The sequence below is a fragment of the Phoca vitulina genome, unplaced genomic scaffold (assembly GCF_004348235.1).
Source record: "Phoca vitulina isolate PV1807 unplaced genomic scaffold, GSC_HSeal_1.0 scaffold22, whole genome shotgun sequence".
NCBI lineage: Eukaryota > Metazoa > Chordata > Mammalia > Carnivora > Phocidae > Phoca > Phoca vitulina.
Window position 1 is genome coordinate 14,789,545 of NW_022589725.1, and position 16,682 is coordinate 14,806,226.

General features: G+C 44.4%; 1 protein-coding gene across 1 annotated transcript in view; it reads left to right on the forward strand.

Annotated features, from left to right (window-relative positions):
• Positions 1 to 1,690: 1,690 nt before the first annotated feature.
• Positions 1,691 to 16,682, forward strand: part of MAPRE1 (microtubule associated protein RP/EB family member 1) — a 30,424-nt gene continuing 15,432 nt past the window's right edge. Inside the window, exons 1-2 of the mRNA XM_032419583.1 lie at positions 1,691 to 1,767; positions 7,279 to 7,402. Coding sequence (XP_032275474.1) covers positions 7,282 to 7,402 — 121 coding nt within the window. The 5' untranslated portion in view covers positions 1,691 to 1,767; positions 7,279 to 7,281. The remainder of the gene's footprint in view (positions 1,768 to 7,278; positions 7,403 to 16,682) is intronic.

Sequence of the window (16,682 nt, forward strand, 5' to 3'; positions counted from 1 at the left end):
ATAATCATTTGACCACAGGGCTCTTTGCTGTATCCTCTTGTTCTCCCTTACCTACTTCAGACCTTTTGCTAGGTTAACGTTTCATCTTTTAGGGCAAGTATCATCTCTGGGAAGCCTTCCCACACTGCTCGGGTGAGGTCAGGCCTCCTTGTGATGTACTCTTGGAGTGCTGCATTCGGGGGAGACAACTAGTAGTTCTGGTGGTTAAAATACTGAAATGCCTTCAGACCAGTTGATAAATGGTTCCTGCCCCAGCTCCCTGCGGACTTTGGCAACTAATTGGGTAAGACTTCACCCAGAAGGAGGCTTCCAGGACCTTACTTCATTCAATGTAGGTGCTGTCACCCTTGCCACACACTACGTCTGGTTCGTAATTAAACAGTGATTTGAGCCATTGGTCTTGTCCTCTGCCTCTCCTACCAGACAGGAAACTTTTATTTATTTATTTTTAATTTACTATTTTTTAAGATTATTATTTTTGGGTAATCTCTACACTCAACATAGGGCTTGAACTTACAACCCTGAGATCAAGAGTTGCAGGCCGTATCAATTGAGCCAGCCGGGCACCCCCTAGACTGGAAACTTTTTTTTTTTAAGATTTTATTTAGTTATTTATTTGACAGAGACACAGCGGGAGAGGGAACACAAGTGGGGGAGAGAGAGAAGCAGGCTTCTTGCTAAGCAGGGAACCCGATGTGGGGCTCAATCCTAGGACTCCGGGACCATGACCCCAGCCAAGGCAAACGCTTAACAACTGAGCCACCCAGGCGCCCCTAGACTGGAAACTTTTAAAAGCTCAGAGGCTAGGGGCGCTTGGTTGGCTCAGTTGTTGAAGCATGTGACTTTTGATCTCAGGTGGTGAGAGGGTGGTAAGACCGACGTTTGGCATAGAGCTTACTTAAAACACACACACATATAAAAGCTCAGAGCCTATGTCTGGTTTTTGCTCACTATCAAATCCCTTAGGACCTGACTGATCAGGAAAAATAAATATTTGTGGAGCACATGAATAAGTGATATCTTGACAAAAACCCAGCTCAAAACCTGGGTCAGCTTCTGTGATGCTGGGCAAGTCAATTGACCTCTCTGGGCCTCAGCTTCCTTTTCTATAAGTGGGTTTAATTCATTCTTTCAGCAAGTCAGGCACTGGTACACAGGACTGAGAAGATCCTTGCTTCTGTGGAGCTTAAGGAAAGGCAGACAATAAAGGCATAAACGAAAAAACAAGATGATTTCACAGGTGCTAAGAGGAAAATAAACGGATGATGAGATTACAGGGTCATTACAGAGTAGTCACAGAATGTGTCTCTGAGGTGGCTTTTAAGTCTTTCCTCAAAGCGCCTATCAAGTATCTTTCTTACCAAATAACCCATTTTTGTAGAAATTCATTGGAAAACCAATTCTTCTGGCTCCTGAGGTGGAGAATTTGTAACTGAATCCCGCCTTCTAGGCGGAGTCACACCCGGCCTGTGGCGGGCTCTCATTGGCTTCGCCAGACCACGTGGTTGGGCAATCCGGCAGCCGGCACCCCGCCCCTTGCGCACCTCAGCCGTCGATCACTGACCGGGCCCCGCCCCCGGCGCGCGGCCGAGTCCCTCTCTATAAAAGGAGCCGGCGCGCAATGACGAGCCTGTACGTCGGCGCGTAACGGGGGGGGTGCGTGTGAGGTCATCGCGCGGGTGGGCGGGCGGGGTCGGGCGGTTTGAACAAGACGAAGACGGAACCGAAGCCGGGCACAGGCCGTGGACGCGGTCCCGCCGAGAGCCGGTGAGGCGGCTAGCGGGCACGGGGCGGTGGCCGGGGAACGGCCGGGTGGGCCTCGGGCCGGGCAGGAGCCGGCGGGCCCTGCGGGCGGTGCCTGGGCCGCTCCCCACGGTGGTGCAGATCGGGCCGGGTGGGGGAAGGGCGGGGCCGTGACCCGGCGCGCGCGGGCTGGGCTGGGGGCGCGCGCTCAGCTCTGCCAGGGGCGGGGCCTCAGGCCGGAAGTGGGGGCTGCCCCTCGGCAGTATGGGGGCTTCTGGGCCGCGGCCTAGGTGTGGGGACTCGGACAGCCGTGGCGAGAGGTTCCGGGTTAGTTGGGCCCGGGTAGGGGGTGTGTGTGGTTATAAGTGAATCCTGCTGGGAGTTCTGGGGACCCCCACTGTAGGAGGCGGTGTCGCCTGATGGTCAAGAGTTCGGTTTTGAATTCAGACGTGGGTTCCATTTCCTGCCGTGCGACCTTGGGCAGGTGCCTGAACCTCTTGGCCTCAGTTTCCTCATCTGTAAAGCGGGGACAACGATAAGACCGCGGAAAGCTCTTATCACAGCACGTGGCAGAAAGTAAGCCAGCTCAGTGGTCTCCTTTCTTCACGGGGTATTTGTTGAGCGCCTAAGTGCTGGGCGCTGTGCTGAGCAAAGGCCTGCTCTCCAGGCGTCTGCACTGTGGTGGGGAGACAGATAGGAACTAAGAAAATGAATACATGGACAAGATAATTTCATATAATTACTACGAAGACAGTATAACAGGGTGATATGAACAGTGCTTTTCCAGCCCCTGCTTCACAGCTGCCCTGAGGTGCTTCAGGACAGAGTTTGGCCTCTCCCCCATTTTGAGGATGAGGATCCTGAGGCCCATTGAAGGGAACATAGACCAGGCCTGGCATTCACTTCCCTCTTGGGGTGCTGTAAGATAATAATAGCACTCTTTGCTAATTGGGCACTTGCTGTGTGCCAGGCATTGTGTTAAGTGCTTGATGTGGCCTTGTATCATTTAATACCATACTATCTCTAAGAGATCCTGCCTTCATTTTACAAATGAAGGACTGAGACTCGGAGAGGTCAAACGATTTACTTTATGCTGTCCAGCAGTTGGCTGAAGCCGCATCTGTGATCATGAGTCCAGGCTTTTAACCTCTATATTATGCTGCCCGCCTGAGAGCTAGTGTGTTTTATACCAATTTGCCCTTGGTGGTGGTGTGTCAAAGTGCCTAACACAGTTTCTGGCACAAAGAGAAGCTTAAGACATGATGTTCTTTTCACTGAAGTGTTTTCACTAGATTCTCATTTACTCCTCACCACCACCTTGTGCAGAATATGTTGTTCATCTTTTACAGGTGAGCCATTTGTGATCCAGAAAGGCGAGGTGTTTACTCAGGGTCACATCGCTGTTTTCTGGCAGTACCTCCCTTCCTCTCTTTCCATAGGGCTCAGTATGGTGCCTTTGAAAGTAATAGGGTGCCCTTCAGCCAGCATCCAATCAGAATGGGTTTGAGAACATGCTAGGAGAACTGCTGAGGGAGGAGAGATACCTGGGGAGGTAAGAGAGGTTTTTCAAAGCAGTTGAAACCTGGATCACGGAGCGTTTTAAAGGTGAGGCTGGCACAGTGGTTGTGGGGTTTTCCGTTGAGGCCAAAGCAATGGAATCCTTATGGAGGAAGAGTAAGCTGTAGCTAGCTGTAGCCATAGCTCTGAGAACTAGACTCTGTTTTGACTGCCTGGAAGAGCCAATTAATTGGTTGAGTCAGTGGATGTTTCTTGTATATCCACAGGGTGCCTAACCCCATGTATTTAGTGGCTGCAGAGTTTGCGGAGCACATGGGACTAGGTATTAATGTACTGCTAATGAAAGCGTTTTAAATTATATGATGATGAAAGGCCATTAACGTTTTCTGAGCTGGGGTGTGGTCAGGAGACACACGTGGCTTAACCAGCTGCTTACATTTTATGGTAGCATGACCCGTACATTACCCATTGTATGTATGAATGTCGCCAAAATAGATTACAAGTGCTTAGCCTGGAACTGTTTTTTGTTTGGATGTGTCTCTCCTTGGTACCTGGTAATAGTATTTTGCACACAATATGCATTTCATTTATTCATTCAGGGATTTTAAATAGGGAAGACACTTGATCTGATTTGTGATTCAGGAAATTTGTTGTGGTTGCTGTATAAGGACAGATTAAAGCAGGGGGACTAATTTGAAGGCTGTTGCAGTGGATCCGGATGAGAGATGGTAGCAGGTCTTGGGCACTGTTTTTGGCACTGGAGGTAGGAGGATGAGTGGGACTAGGTCCATCCCTACCCTGGATCTTGTTTGTTTAATACCTGTTACGTTGTCAGATGCCATGCCAAGCATTTTATGTACCTTATCTCATTTAAACCTCACCTTGTAATTTTTAGGTAGGTGGCATTAACTTATAAGATAACTAAGGTGTACTGAAGTTGAGTAACTTGTCCAGGGTCATACACCAAAAGAGTGATGGCCTCACACTCAAACCCAGGTTTTCTTGGCTTGAAATCCTCACGTCTTTTCATAGAGCAAATTGCCTCCTGGTGCAAATCTGGTCTGGGAATGATTCAGAAACGAGAGATAATGACAATCCAGTGTGATAATGCCTATCATAGAGGTTTGAATGAAGTGCTGTGGGAACAGGAATTAATTTCCCAGTGGAGTTAGGAACTTAATTGTGTTGGCTTCTTATATTTATAAAATGGTTTTATCATCTGAGTTTAAAAATGTAAGAGTGTTGATGGTTTCCTTTCTGAAAAAAGTTTATATAGATACAGTTTTCTGTGTTTGACACTGTCCTGCCAACCTGAAAACAAATAGCATTTACTGAGTGCTGTGTGCGAGGCACTGTGCCAAGTGCTGTGGAGGATGGGTGAATGTGGGATGTGAGGGCACAGACCTGATAAGTTATTTATCTTGCCAGCTCTCAGTCACCCAGCTTATAAAAAGGCGATTAGTTGGGTAGATCTCTGTTTCTTCCAGCCCTCATATTGTGTAGCTGTATGACTCATGAGGCTTGCAGGAGACTGGTTTAGGAAGACCAACTCACTAGGCACTAGGTGGATGGAAGGAAGTGCCACAAGAGATCATGGGCTCTCATGATGGTTCCAAATTTGCTCTGAGTTTTTACTCTTCATTGGTAATATTGGTGTCTCAGGAAATGAGGGAAATTATGTCAAGGTCACTATGAAATCTGGTGCTTTATAGTTAGTTGTGTGTCTTCATGGTAATTGACCAGGGATTTCATTAGGTCTGGATCAACCTGCCCTTCCCTCATTGCTTGAGTTTTCCTTTCCCACGGTCCTCTACCAGCAGTCGGGTGATCTTTTTCATATGTTGGGGAGAAAGAATTCCTGTCTGCTCCAAGGTTCTTCTAGCTGGACTGAGAATCAAATTGACATGAGACAGATTAGCAGGAGAAAATAAAATTTAATAGGTGTATATACGGGAAATCCGCATAGATGGGAATGCCAAAGACAGGCAAAATGAGGTCTATATGTTACTCTCAGGAGAAGCAGGTAGAGGTCTGGGATTTCAGAGGAAAGGAATGCATTTCACAGGGCAGTAAGAGCAGGTGTTTGGCAATTAGATGTTTGCCCTACCGTACAGATGGGTCACTCAGATAAAATTTATCTCTGCTAACACCCCTTAGTCTGGAAAGACCCTCCCAGTTTAGATTCTTCTGTGTGGTTACGGGAGGGACAAAAGTTTTTCAGCTCAACAGGGTCTCAAGTGCCTTAACTCAAAATAATCCACTTGCCAAAGTGGCACATTCTGGGAGGGGGGTGTCCTGAACCCCTTCACAAACTTAAAGGAGGGTGTGATTCTACCCTGTTTAAATCCCCACAATGGATTCCTTAGCAATTACAGAATAAAATCGAAACTCTTTACCATGGCCTGCCGAGTCCTAACATGATCTGGCTTCTTCGCTTCTTTTCCCACTTCTGTTCCTGCTCTCCCTCTTGCTTATTGGGTTACAACCACCTTTCACATCTCCATGTGACTGCTTCCTTCTGATTGTTAAGCTCAAATGTCACCTCAGGGAGACTTTCCCTGACCACATTCCCCACCACCCCTATTTCCTAAATGGTCGATATGAAATGACATTTGTTTGTGTATTTGGTCTGTGTTAGACTTCCACTACTAGAACATGAACTACCTGTGGACAGGCAACTTGTCTCTCTCGCTTATCTGTTTCCTTGGCCTTAGAACAGTGCTTGGTAAACATTTGTTCACGTTTAATACCATTTTAAGTTACTGTGTTTCTGTGTTGTTTTGAATTTGAAAGCCTAGCAGAACAGTGAGGGGCAGCATTTTCTAGTGGCAGGGAAAGAATGTGGCTGGTGGGGCTGGGCAGGTTTGGCTACCAGTTCCCAGGGCTTCTAGGTTGAGCCTCTCTTTCCTCATCTGTAAAATGAGGAGAATGAGGTGACCCTTTTGGGCAGTTGTAAGGGTAAATGACAAGTATCTGTGAAGCTCCTCAGATGTCTTCCTGTCCTCAGGTGGTTCAGGAGAGTATTAGTACCAAGGACCCTTCACTGTAAGGTCATTTCCCATCACATTTGTAGTATGTAGGTTTTTGAAAAGTTTATTTACTATTTTGATTATAAAAAATGGGCATAGTCTTTATTTTTTTGTTTTTTTAAAAGATTTTATTTCTTTATTTGACAGAGAGAGACACAGCGAGAGAGGGAACACAAGCAGGGGGAGTGGGAGAAGCAAGGCTTCCCACGGTGCAGGGAGCCCGATGTGGGCTTGATCCCAGGACCCTGGGATCATGACCTGAGCCAAAGGCAGATGCTTACCAACTGAGTCACCCAGGCGCCCCTGGGTATAGTCTTTAAAGAAAAGTTGGAAAATTATGAAAACTATAAAGAGGAATTAACAAAGGCCCACCATCTGAAGGAAACTGCTGTGAACATTTTAATGTTAATGGATAAGTTTTCTGAACAGAGAACGTTGTTTGTACATCAGCCTCTTTCATAGAGCATTTATTTTTATTTTTTTTTAAGATTTTATTTATGAGAGAGTGTGAGAGAGAGAGCGAGAGAGAGCATGAGTGGGGGGAGGGGCAGAGGGAGAAGCCAGCTCTCTGCTGAGCAAGGAGCCCTATATGGGGCTCTATCTATCCCAGGACCCTGGGATCATGATGTGAGCTGAAGGCAGATGCCTGACTGACTGAGCCACCCAGGCGCCCCCTTCATAGAGCATTTAATCATCTCTTTACTTAGTGTCTCTGGTTCCTTAAAATTTAATACTAATCACATTAGAATGGGGCCTAACTTTTAGGCTGGCAGGGGTTGGGCAGTTCATTTAGGGTTATGCTTATGTGTAGCAATCCAAGTTCATTTCTGGAATCCTAGTGTCTGATTTGGCCTCTTAGGGAAGAAGGCGAGGCTTAAAAATTGAGTCTACTACAGGTCTGCTCTGGGTGACTGACTCTTCAGGAAATGCTTAATCTCTCTTGCATGCCTAATAATGTAAGCCCTTCTCTTTTCCTCACATGCTGTAGAAGATGGCAGTGAACGTATATTCAACATCAGTCACCAGTGATAACCTAAGTCGACATGACATGCTGGCCTGGATCAATGAGTCTCTGCAGCTGAATCTGACGAAGATCGAACAGTTGTGCTCAGGTAAGAGAAATCCACTAGACCATTTTTCCAGGGAAGCCTGCAGGTCCTTCAGGAATGGACTGGCCTGTATCTGACTGCAGAGGCCACAGGTTCAGGTTCTGTGTCAGGCTGCCCTGTTTCTTCCTTTCAGCCCACCCCAGTTCCACTTCTGGAAGGAACTGTGCTGCGAGAGAGTGTGCTTCTGTGCCACCATCTTTACATTCCGACGCCTCCACTTAGCCCAGCTTCTCCGTCTGCACTCTTGTGCATCCAGATTTGAAATGTTCTCTTTGAAGATGACAGTTGTAACTGTTCTAGCTTTATATTAGTTTTATCAGTGGCATGTCTTATTCTCAGGCAGCACAAGACCAAAGTCAGGCAAACGCCATTTCAGCCACAATTTTATTGAACTGTTGTTTAATAAGGATTTTACGGAGAGGTAATGATTTAAAACGAGAATAGAAGCATGGTGTTTTTTTTTTTTCTCTGTGTATACTAATTGACATTTAAAGAACTAGAAAGAAGAAAATAAAAAATGTTGGTAGTTCCATTATTCAGAGAAAGCCACTGTTGGGATATTTTCTTTCACTTTTCTGTGCACATATATATTTGTGTATATCCCAGCTTTTTTCATGTAACTGTATTGAGGACATTCTCTAGTGTCATTCACTATCATAAAAATAACTTATTTTTAATGGCTGTGTGCTATTTCTGTGGATATGCTAGAGTTGTTTTATATCTTCCTGATTTGGGAACATTTAGGTGGTTTCTAATTTTTCCATAGTGAATCCTAGGAATGGAATTACTAGATCAAAGAGTATGAACTCTACGCTCTTGGTAATTATTTTTCATGAAGATGTTATTTGTTTATACTTCCTCTAAAGACTTCCTGTCTCACCTTTGGGGGTTCTACTGACTGTCCTTGACTGTCCTCACATGGTATGGATTGTGTTGGGATTACCAAAACTGGGTCTACCAAAGATAAGGTGGGGTTAAGAATAAGCCAGAAGGATGAGATGTACACCTTGCTGCTACTTCAATTCTTATCTTATTTGTGGGAGAGAAGTAGAATTATTCCTGGGTGTAACAACAACAGTCATTTAATTGAACACTTAATGTGCCAGGGTCATGTAAATGCTTTTCCGATATCTCTTCATGCAGTTCTCACTATAGCTCCCGTGAGGTAGAGATGTTTATTAACCCCAGTTTACAGATGAGGAAGCGGCTTAGAGAAACTGAGTAACAAGTCCCGGGTTATACAGCCAAGAACAGAATTGAGACTTGAATCTTTGTTCAAATCAAGAGCTGATGTTTTTCAATCCCCATGCCCTACTCACTCTTCAGACTTTTCCTTTACCGGTGCCATTTGGATTTATTTATTTATTTATTTATGATTTTATTTTTAATTAATATCTATATCCAGCGTGGGGCTTGAACTTGCAACCCCGAGATCAAGAGCACATACTCCACCGACTGAGCCAGCCAGGCGCCCCCATTTGGATTGGTTTAAAATTACTGCCTTCAGGGCGCCTGGGTGGCTCAGTTGGTTGCATGTCTGACTCGTGATTTCATCTCATGGCAGGATCTTAGGGTCATGGGAATGAGCCCTGCTTCGGGCTCTGCGCTCAGTGGGGAGTCTGCTTGAGAGTGTCTCTCTTTCTCTTTCTATCCCTCCCCCTGCTTGTGCATGCTCTCTCTCTCAATAAATAAATTTTAAAAAGTAAAATTACTGTTTTCATTTATGTGATTTTTAAAAATAAAATGAATTCAGCTTCTATACTTCCTTATTTTATAGCTGGATCCGAGTCTTGCTCTTAGTTTCATTTGCTCATCTTGTTACATCCTCTGTGAGGTTTAATCTCCATTTTGCAGATGGTCAGGGGGAGGCTCCATATGAAGTTGTATAGTGAAAAGATGGTGCTCATGAGTCATGCTAGTTTCTCACTAGTTACTTTAGTTGTAACAGGCACAGGTTGTTAGCCTTAGATCTGTGCTGCCTTCCCCCCAGTTTTTGTTTGTTTCCTCAGTCCCATCACCACATCCCCATTTGTTTGAGGCTCTTAAAGCACTTTTTTGCCCTGTGATTTGTGACTAATGTGGGGATGAGGTCATCCCAATTTTCATTGGAGCCAGCTTTTTCACCAGCAATTTCTCCCTAAAATTTACCTCTTTCCTTAAATATACTCTGAAATATATTTCACTTAATTAGAAAATTAGATCTCTCTCTTTTTTTAAAGATTTATTTATTTTTAGAAAGAGAAAGGGAGAGAGCGTGCGGGCATGGGTGGGGGAGGGGCAAAGGGAGAAGGAGAGAGAGAATCTTGAGCAGACTCCTTGATGGGCTGGATCTCACAATACTGAAATCATGACCTGAGCCAAAATCAAGAGTTGGATGCTAACCGCCTGAGCCATCCAGGTGTCCCTAGATCTCTTTTCATGTGTAGATGAGTGGTACATGTATGATCTGGCTCCAGATCAGACAGGGAGCTGTTGTGGATAGTCAAGACTGGGCATGAAGAGGCTTCAGTCTGCTGTGAGCCGTAATTTTGGACGAGTCCCTTAATGTTCTATTTCCTCATTTGTAAACTGGAGTAGTAGGACCAGGCCCACCTGTAAAAATAGCTCTCAGATACTGATTCTGTGCCAGACCCTGGATGTGAGCGTAGCTCTCTCAAGGGAGTGTGCATATGCTTCTCTTACAAACGAGGAGACTGCCCGTGGAGCACAGCTTTATGCATTACAGAGCCGGGTTTTGAACCCAGATCTTTCTGACCACAGAACCGACACTCTTTGTGCTGCCTTCATGTTCTATCTTTTTTTTTTTTTTTCACGAAATATCTTTTTAAAAGAAGCATTTGGAAGAGAGTTAAACAAATGTAAATTATATATAATTAATTACAATGATAATTGTCTCATTAAAAATCCCTGTGAAGAATTTCAGCTTTGAAAGCTGCCTGCCATTTTTCTTATCCTGGATAAAGTGCTTATCCAGAGCAGAAAGTGCTAAGTGCAGGACACTTAACTGTGACTTGTAAGCAAACTTTTATTCATTCATAGTTGGTTTTCCTCTGGGAGCTGTGTATGACTTCTCTCCCAAGTATGTAGATGGTTGTATCATGTTTCACATCGATGTTTAGAAAACCAGGTCTCTGTTTTCAACATGAGACCAAACAGAATGAGCTGCAGACACCATGTCCCTGGAGAAGGCCTGCTGCCGGGGAATTGGGAGTCCTGGCGAAAGTGAGGTTCCTTAGACCCTTGCATTTTCTGAGGCCTAAGCAGCATCCCAGTACCCTTTAACACTGGTGCGTGATCCCTCCCATTCTTACCTGGTATGAGCAGAGGATCAAGCTGACTAGAATCTTCTATGAAACCCAAGCCTTGAAGGGTAGGAATAGGTTTTTCTCTTGACAGAGCAAAGCTCTGAGGTCCTGCACTATTAATGTGCTGGTTGCCTGTGAAATGGCCGAGTTTTGTCAGCATTGTGGCCCTGCCCCGCCCCGACAGTGAAACAAGCCTTTGCCTGGCTCTTGTGTGGTAAGGGGAGGGTAACTTTGAGTCATGGTTGATAGGTTGTTTCAGGGTTCCTTTCCATTCCATAGTCTCCCTGTTTTTGAGAGCTAGTCATGAAGTATTTTGGATAGTCAAGAAAAAAACCCTGATCACTGAGAATGATTTGGATGAGGGATTGCTTATATCAGACAGGGGATGCTGGTTGCTTTTTGTCAACCAGTCCCCTGTTCCCTCAGTTCCATTCCATGTTCAGGCCCTCCGCATGTTTCCAAGGGCCCACCATGGTTCTTTGAACCTGTAGAGTGTCCTTCACTGAGTTTTCTCAGCGCCCCCTTCTCTTCTTATCTTCTCCGCTCTAGCCTCGCCTCCATAGTTCCTATGCTGCCCAGAATAGGAGAGGTGCAGGTGTGCAGACACTCCCCAGCAAATGCTAGATTTCCTTATTCCTCAGCTTGTTGTAGGAGCCCTTGAGTTTCTCTAAAATGGCCTGTCATGGGATGCCTGGGTGGCTCAGTCGTTAAGCATCTGCCTTCAGCTCAGGTCATGATCCCAGGGTCCTGGGATCGAGCCCCATATCGGGCTCCCTGCTCCGCGGGGAGCCTGCTTCTCCCTCTCCCACTCCCCCTGCTTGTGTTCCCTCTCTCGCTGTCTCTTTGTCAAATAAATAAAATCTTTTTTAAAAAAAAAGGCCTGTCAGTCTTGCTCATGCTGCTTTGAGCATGACCACGCCCCTAACCAGGCCTCCTCCACTTCATTTTCTCATCAGGTTAGCTCCCTTTTCCAGACACTCCATTTTGGGTCATGATTCCACCATTTTTCCAGTGTTACAGGCCTCCAAAGAGACTAATTCACCAAGTTCTGTATGTCTTCTGATGGGTGTTTTGGATCTAGCCCCTTCTCTGTTTGCTCACTTCTGCCACAGTGGCCTCCTCACTAGGCACAGGTTCCCTCCATGTTCCCCCCACCGGGTTCCCCCTCACCGGGTTCCTCTGGCACCACAGTAGTCTGCAACCTTTCTTAGAGACCATTTTTATTGAGTCACTCCTCTGCTCAAGGAAGGATCTCTTCCAGCTTTTTTGCCTGACTCTTCAAATACCTTCTTAGTTTTTCTTTGCCTTAATTAAAACAAAACAAAAGACAAGAAACTTTTCTAATTATAAGTTATTGGGTCTTATAAAATATATTAAGAAGAAAACCATAATCTGCTATCATGTCACAAGCTAGTGGTGGTGTTATCTTTTAGATGTATTTTTTCCCCCTAATTATGGCTTTATTTATTCAGCACTTATCATAGGCCTGGCACTTTCCAAAGTGCTTTACATATATAACCTGGAAGGTAAGGACTATCATCCCCATTTTATAGTTGGAGAAACCGAGGCATAGTGAGGTTAAACAACTTGCCCAAGGTCATTTATTGTAGCTGTACTTTCAGTATTTAGCTATAATTATTAAAAATAATTGACATACACTGTATATACAGTTCTTGTTTTTTGAGTATTTTGAAATAACTGAAGGTCTCAGAATGGTTTAAAATTCAAAAGGAACAAAAAGATAAACAGTGAAAAGCTTCCTCCTTAACCCTGTCAACTAGCCACCCAGTTTCCTGCTTCAGAGAGAGTGTATATGTACAAGCAAAAACATCTGTCCATATTTTGTGTTCTCTTTTCTCCTTTTTTACACAGATGGTAGCATGTTTAATCACATTCTATATTCCAGAGGATGTTTCGTGTCAGTATATCAGATAACCACTTTCCTTTCTTTCTTGGCTGTGTAGATTCTAATTTCCTTGGAGCAGTCCCCTAACAACGGACATTTGGTTTCTTTCCAGTCTGTTGCTCTTACAGACATTACATTAAGTAACAAGCACACGTATATGCTGGACAGTTTTGTTTCCTGCTTTTAAAATTAAAATAGGATTATTTTTCCCATGTTAAAATACCTTGAGGCTGATTTTTTAAAAATAAGATTTTATTTATTTGACAGAGAGAGAGAGCACAAGCAGGGGGAGTGGCAGAGGGAGAGGGAGAAGCAGCAGGGAGCCTGATGTGGGGCTCGATCCTAGAACCCTGGGATCATGACCTGAGCCGGAGGCAGACGCTTAACCGACTGAGCCACCCAGGCGCCCCGAGGCTGATTTTTAATGTCTGCACTAATGACTCCTCATAACCCTCTATTTCTAAATTTTACTTTAAGATGACTCAAGCCTCACCTATTCTCTAAAGTCTGAACATGCTTACATTTAGTAGTCAGTGTGTTTCCTGTGTGTTGTGGTAGAACTTTGGCAGCTTTTCACCTGGAGTCTTCTTATTGGGAAGCATCTCTTCTGTGTAGAATGTTGGCTGCAGTTTTCTTCTAATTCTCCAGGGGTCTCTGGACCTGAAAGGGTTGAGAGCCAGCCTACTTGAGATAGTGCAAGCTTTTGGATCAGGGGTTGCCTTGTTTTGTGTTCTCTCCTTGCAGCACAGAACTTGGTAGGGTGAGGCCGCAGCAGCCGGTGAGACTTGGTATTTGATGCAATGACATACGGCTGGTCCTGTCCTAAGTCTGTCTGCATCCTCAGGCCACAGATTATGTGGGCCTGTTCTCCTGCCACAGATCATTGGGTCAGCAGCCATCTGAGAGGGACCCTGCTTGTGTTGTCAACCTTTGTTATTAAGGCAGACTGGAAGGCAGGCCCCTTTTTAACCTATTCTTTACCTAGTTGGGACATTTATAGGCCAGGAGTTTTCAGCCCTTTTGTGAAAAGGAGCTGATAGATTTTTTTCTTTTAAACATTTACTTTCTTATTTTGTGTTCTGATTATAAAAGTAATATTTACTGGGACACCTGGCCGGCTCAGTCAGTGGAGCATGTGACTCTTAATCTTGGGGTGGTGAGTTCAAGCCCCATGTTGGGTGTAGAGTTTACTTAAAAATAAAAAGTTAAAAAAAGTAATATTTACTGTAGTACATAATTGAATATTTAAAAAACAGAATGCATTCAGTACCACCCCCCAGAGATGGCCACTATTAAGTCATTTTGATCTACAAAACAGTAATTTCATATGGTTTAACCTGATAACATTGTGTTTTTTCTTTTTTTTAAGATTTTATTTATTTGTCAGAGAGAGACAGAGGCAGGCAGAGGAAACAGGCTCCTTGTGGGACTCGATCCCAGGACCCTCGGATCATGACCTGAGCTGAAGGCAGACGCTTAACTGACTGAGCCACCCAGGCGTCCCCATTGTGTTTTTTTTTCTATGCGTGTATATTATTAGAGTGCTATTTTTATATATATAAAGACATTTTATGGGTATGTTTTTGTATCTTGCTTTTTCTTTTAACATTAGATCTTGAGTTTTCCCCGCAAATAAAAAAAATGTATTTTGAATGCTTGCATAATATCTCTTAGGCAGCTGGTGTGCTAATTGATTGCTCCTACTGTTGGACATAAAGGTTGCTTCCGTTTTTTACTCCTGTGAATAAAGTTAGCATAGCCAGTTTCATAAGTGAGTCTTTGCCTTATTCTTTTTTAATTATTTCCTTAGGATGAGTCCCCACGTGTTTATTAGCCATTTATATTTCTTTTGTGAATTGTCCAATTGCTCTGTCCATTTTTAATGAGGTTTTAATGTTTTTCTTTATCATCTCTCCGTTTCAGCCAGTTACAGCATGGCATATCCTTCCCCCCCCCCTCCCCCCCCATCCAGGAAATGCTTCTTTATTCAGCTACAGGGTGTTGTAAGAGGAAGTCTGGTGGCACTGTGGAAAAGAGCAGTGGACAGGGAGTCAGGATACCTGGGTTCTGGTCCCAAGCTTGGTCTCTGGCCTCTGTGGTCTTGGGCCACAGTTTTTTGTCCTCTGTTGTTTTTTTTTTAAAGATTTTATTTATTTATTTATTTGAGAGAGAGAATGAGAGAGAGAGCTTGAGATGGGGGAGGGTCAGAGGGAGAAGCAGACTCCCTGCTGAGCAGGGAGCCCGATGCGGGACTCGATCCTGGGACTCCAGGATCATGACCTGAGCCGAAGGCAGTCGCTTAACCAACTGAGCCACCCAGGCGCCCTGTCCTCTGTTTTTAAATTTATAATGGCTCTAAGGATTCTTCTAGCTCTAAAATAAAGAACTGTTTTTTTCTTTTTTGAAGATTTTATTTGAGAGGGGGAGAAAGAGCACGAGCAGGGGGAAGGGGTAGAGGGAGAGGGAGAAGCAGACTCCCCTCTGAGTAGGGAGCCCGATGCCGAACCTCGATCCCTCGACCCTGGGATCATGACCTGACTGAAGGCAGACGCTCAACCAACTGAGCCACCCAGATGCCCCAAGCCAGTTTTCTGTGAGAAGCAGATGATTGCTGGGGTGCCTGGGTGGCTCAGTCGTTAAGCGTCTGCCTTCGGCTCAGGTCATGGTCCCAGGGTCCTGGGATCGAGCCCCGCATCGGGCTCCCTGCTCAGCGGGAAGCCTGCTTCTCCCTCTGACCTTCCCCCTGCTTGTGTTCCCTCTCTCGCTGTGTGTCTCTCTGTCAAATAAATAAATAAAATCTTTAAAAAAAAAAAAAAAAAAAAGAAGCAGATGATTGCTGCTTTTAAGTGGTTTTGGTTGACTTTAGTGGGAAGTCAGTGGCTGGCTTGAGAATAATAGTGTGTATCTAGTAAATGCACATTATTTTGCTGTTTCAGAAAAATACTTTCATGTATAACACAGTGCTATGAGTATAGATGCCTAATAGATTATCTTGTGTGTGTGTGTGCGTGCGCGTGTGTGCGTGCGTTTTGAGTTGATTTGTATGCATCCGGATCCAAACAAGATCTATACATTGCAGTTGGTAAATTATGACTTTAAAATCTCTTTTAAAATATAACAGGGGTACCTGGGTGGCTCAGTTGGTTAAGTGGCCAACTTTTGATCTCAGCTCAGGTCTTGATCTCAGAGTCATGAGTTCAAGTCCTGCATTAGGCTCCATGCTGGGTGTGGAGGCTACTTAAAAAAAAAATAAATAAAAAATAAAAATAAATGTAACAAATTACCCTTCTTTATGCTATTAGTTTGTTAAAGAAACTGGGTCATTGTTCTCTAGAATTTAGGAGCTATTAGTGTCCCTATTTTAAAAATATAAATATTGCTAATTCAGTGCCTGGTACACAGAATTCTTTCAGTATATTGTTTTTGGATGAGGAAGTAAATTGGGCACCTCGAAAATCAGGCTTTCACTTTTTGATCCTTTTTTCTACGCAGAATGCCACTTTGGTCACTGAAGTGCTTCTGCTCTTTCCATCTTCTTTCCAAAAATAATGATAATGGCACTGTTTATGCTAGAACTGGCAGGGAGCCAGATTGGTCTGAGTTTAAGTTGACTATGCATATGATGGCAGTCTCATTCTGCAGAACACCTTTTGCTTAAGTCACTGGATTTCTTGCCTCCTTCCCTGGCTGTTCCTTTGGCACATCAGCCCTGCAAGGGCACTAAGTGCACAGTGAAGCCTGCCCTGTCTTAGGAGAGTGCAGTTCGGTAGGCATTAGAGAAATTACATTCATGGAAATTTTAAGCACCAAGAAAATACTTCTGGGGGTGGTGATGGGAAAAAATGGGCAAGTGGGGGAAGGAATGGAATTGGAAAGCAAATAGGACGAAATATATGTAACAATTTTCTATAGCTGCTTTTAAAATAAAAAAAATGAAAACACAAAAATTTCTTTTTCTTATTTATTTATTTATTTAAGATTTATTTATTTGACAGAGACACAGTGAGAGAGGGAACACAAGCAGCGGGAGTGGGAGAGGGAGAAGCAGGCTTCCCGCGGAGCAGGGAGCCCG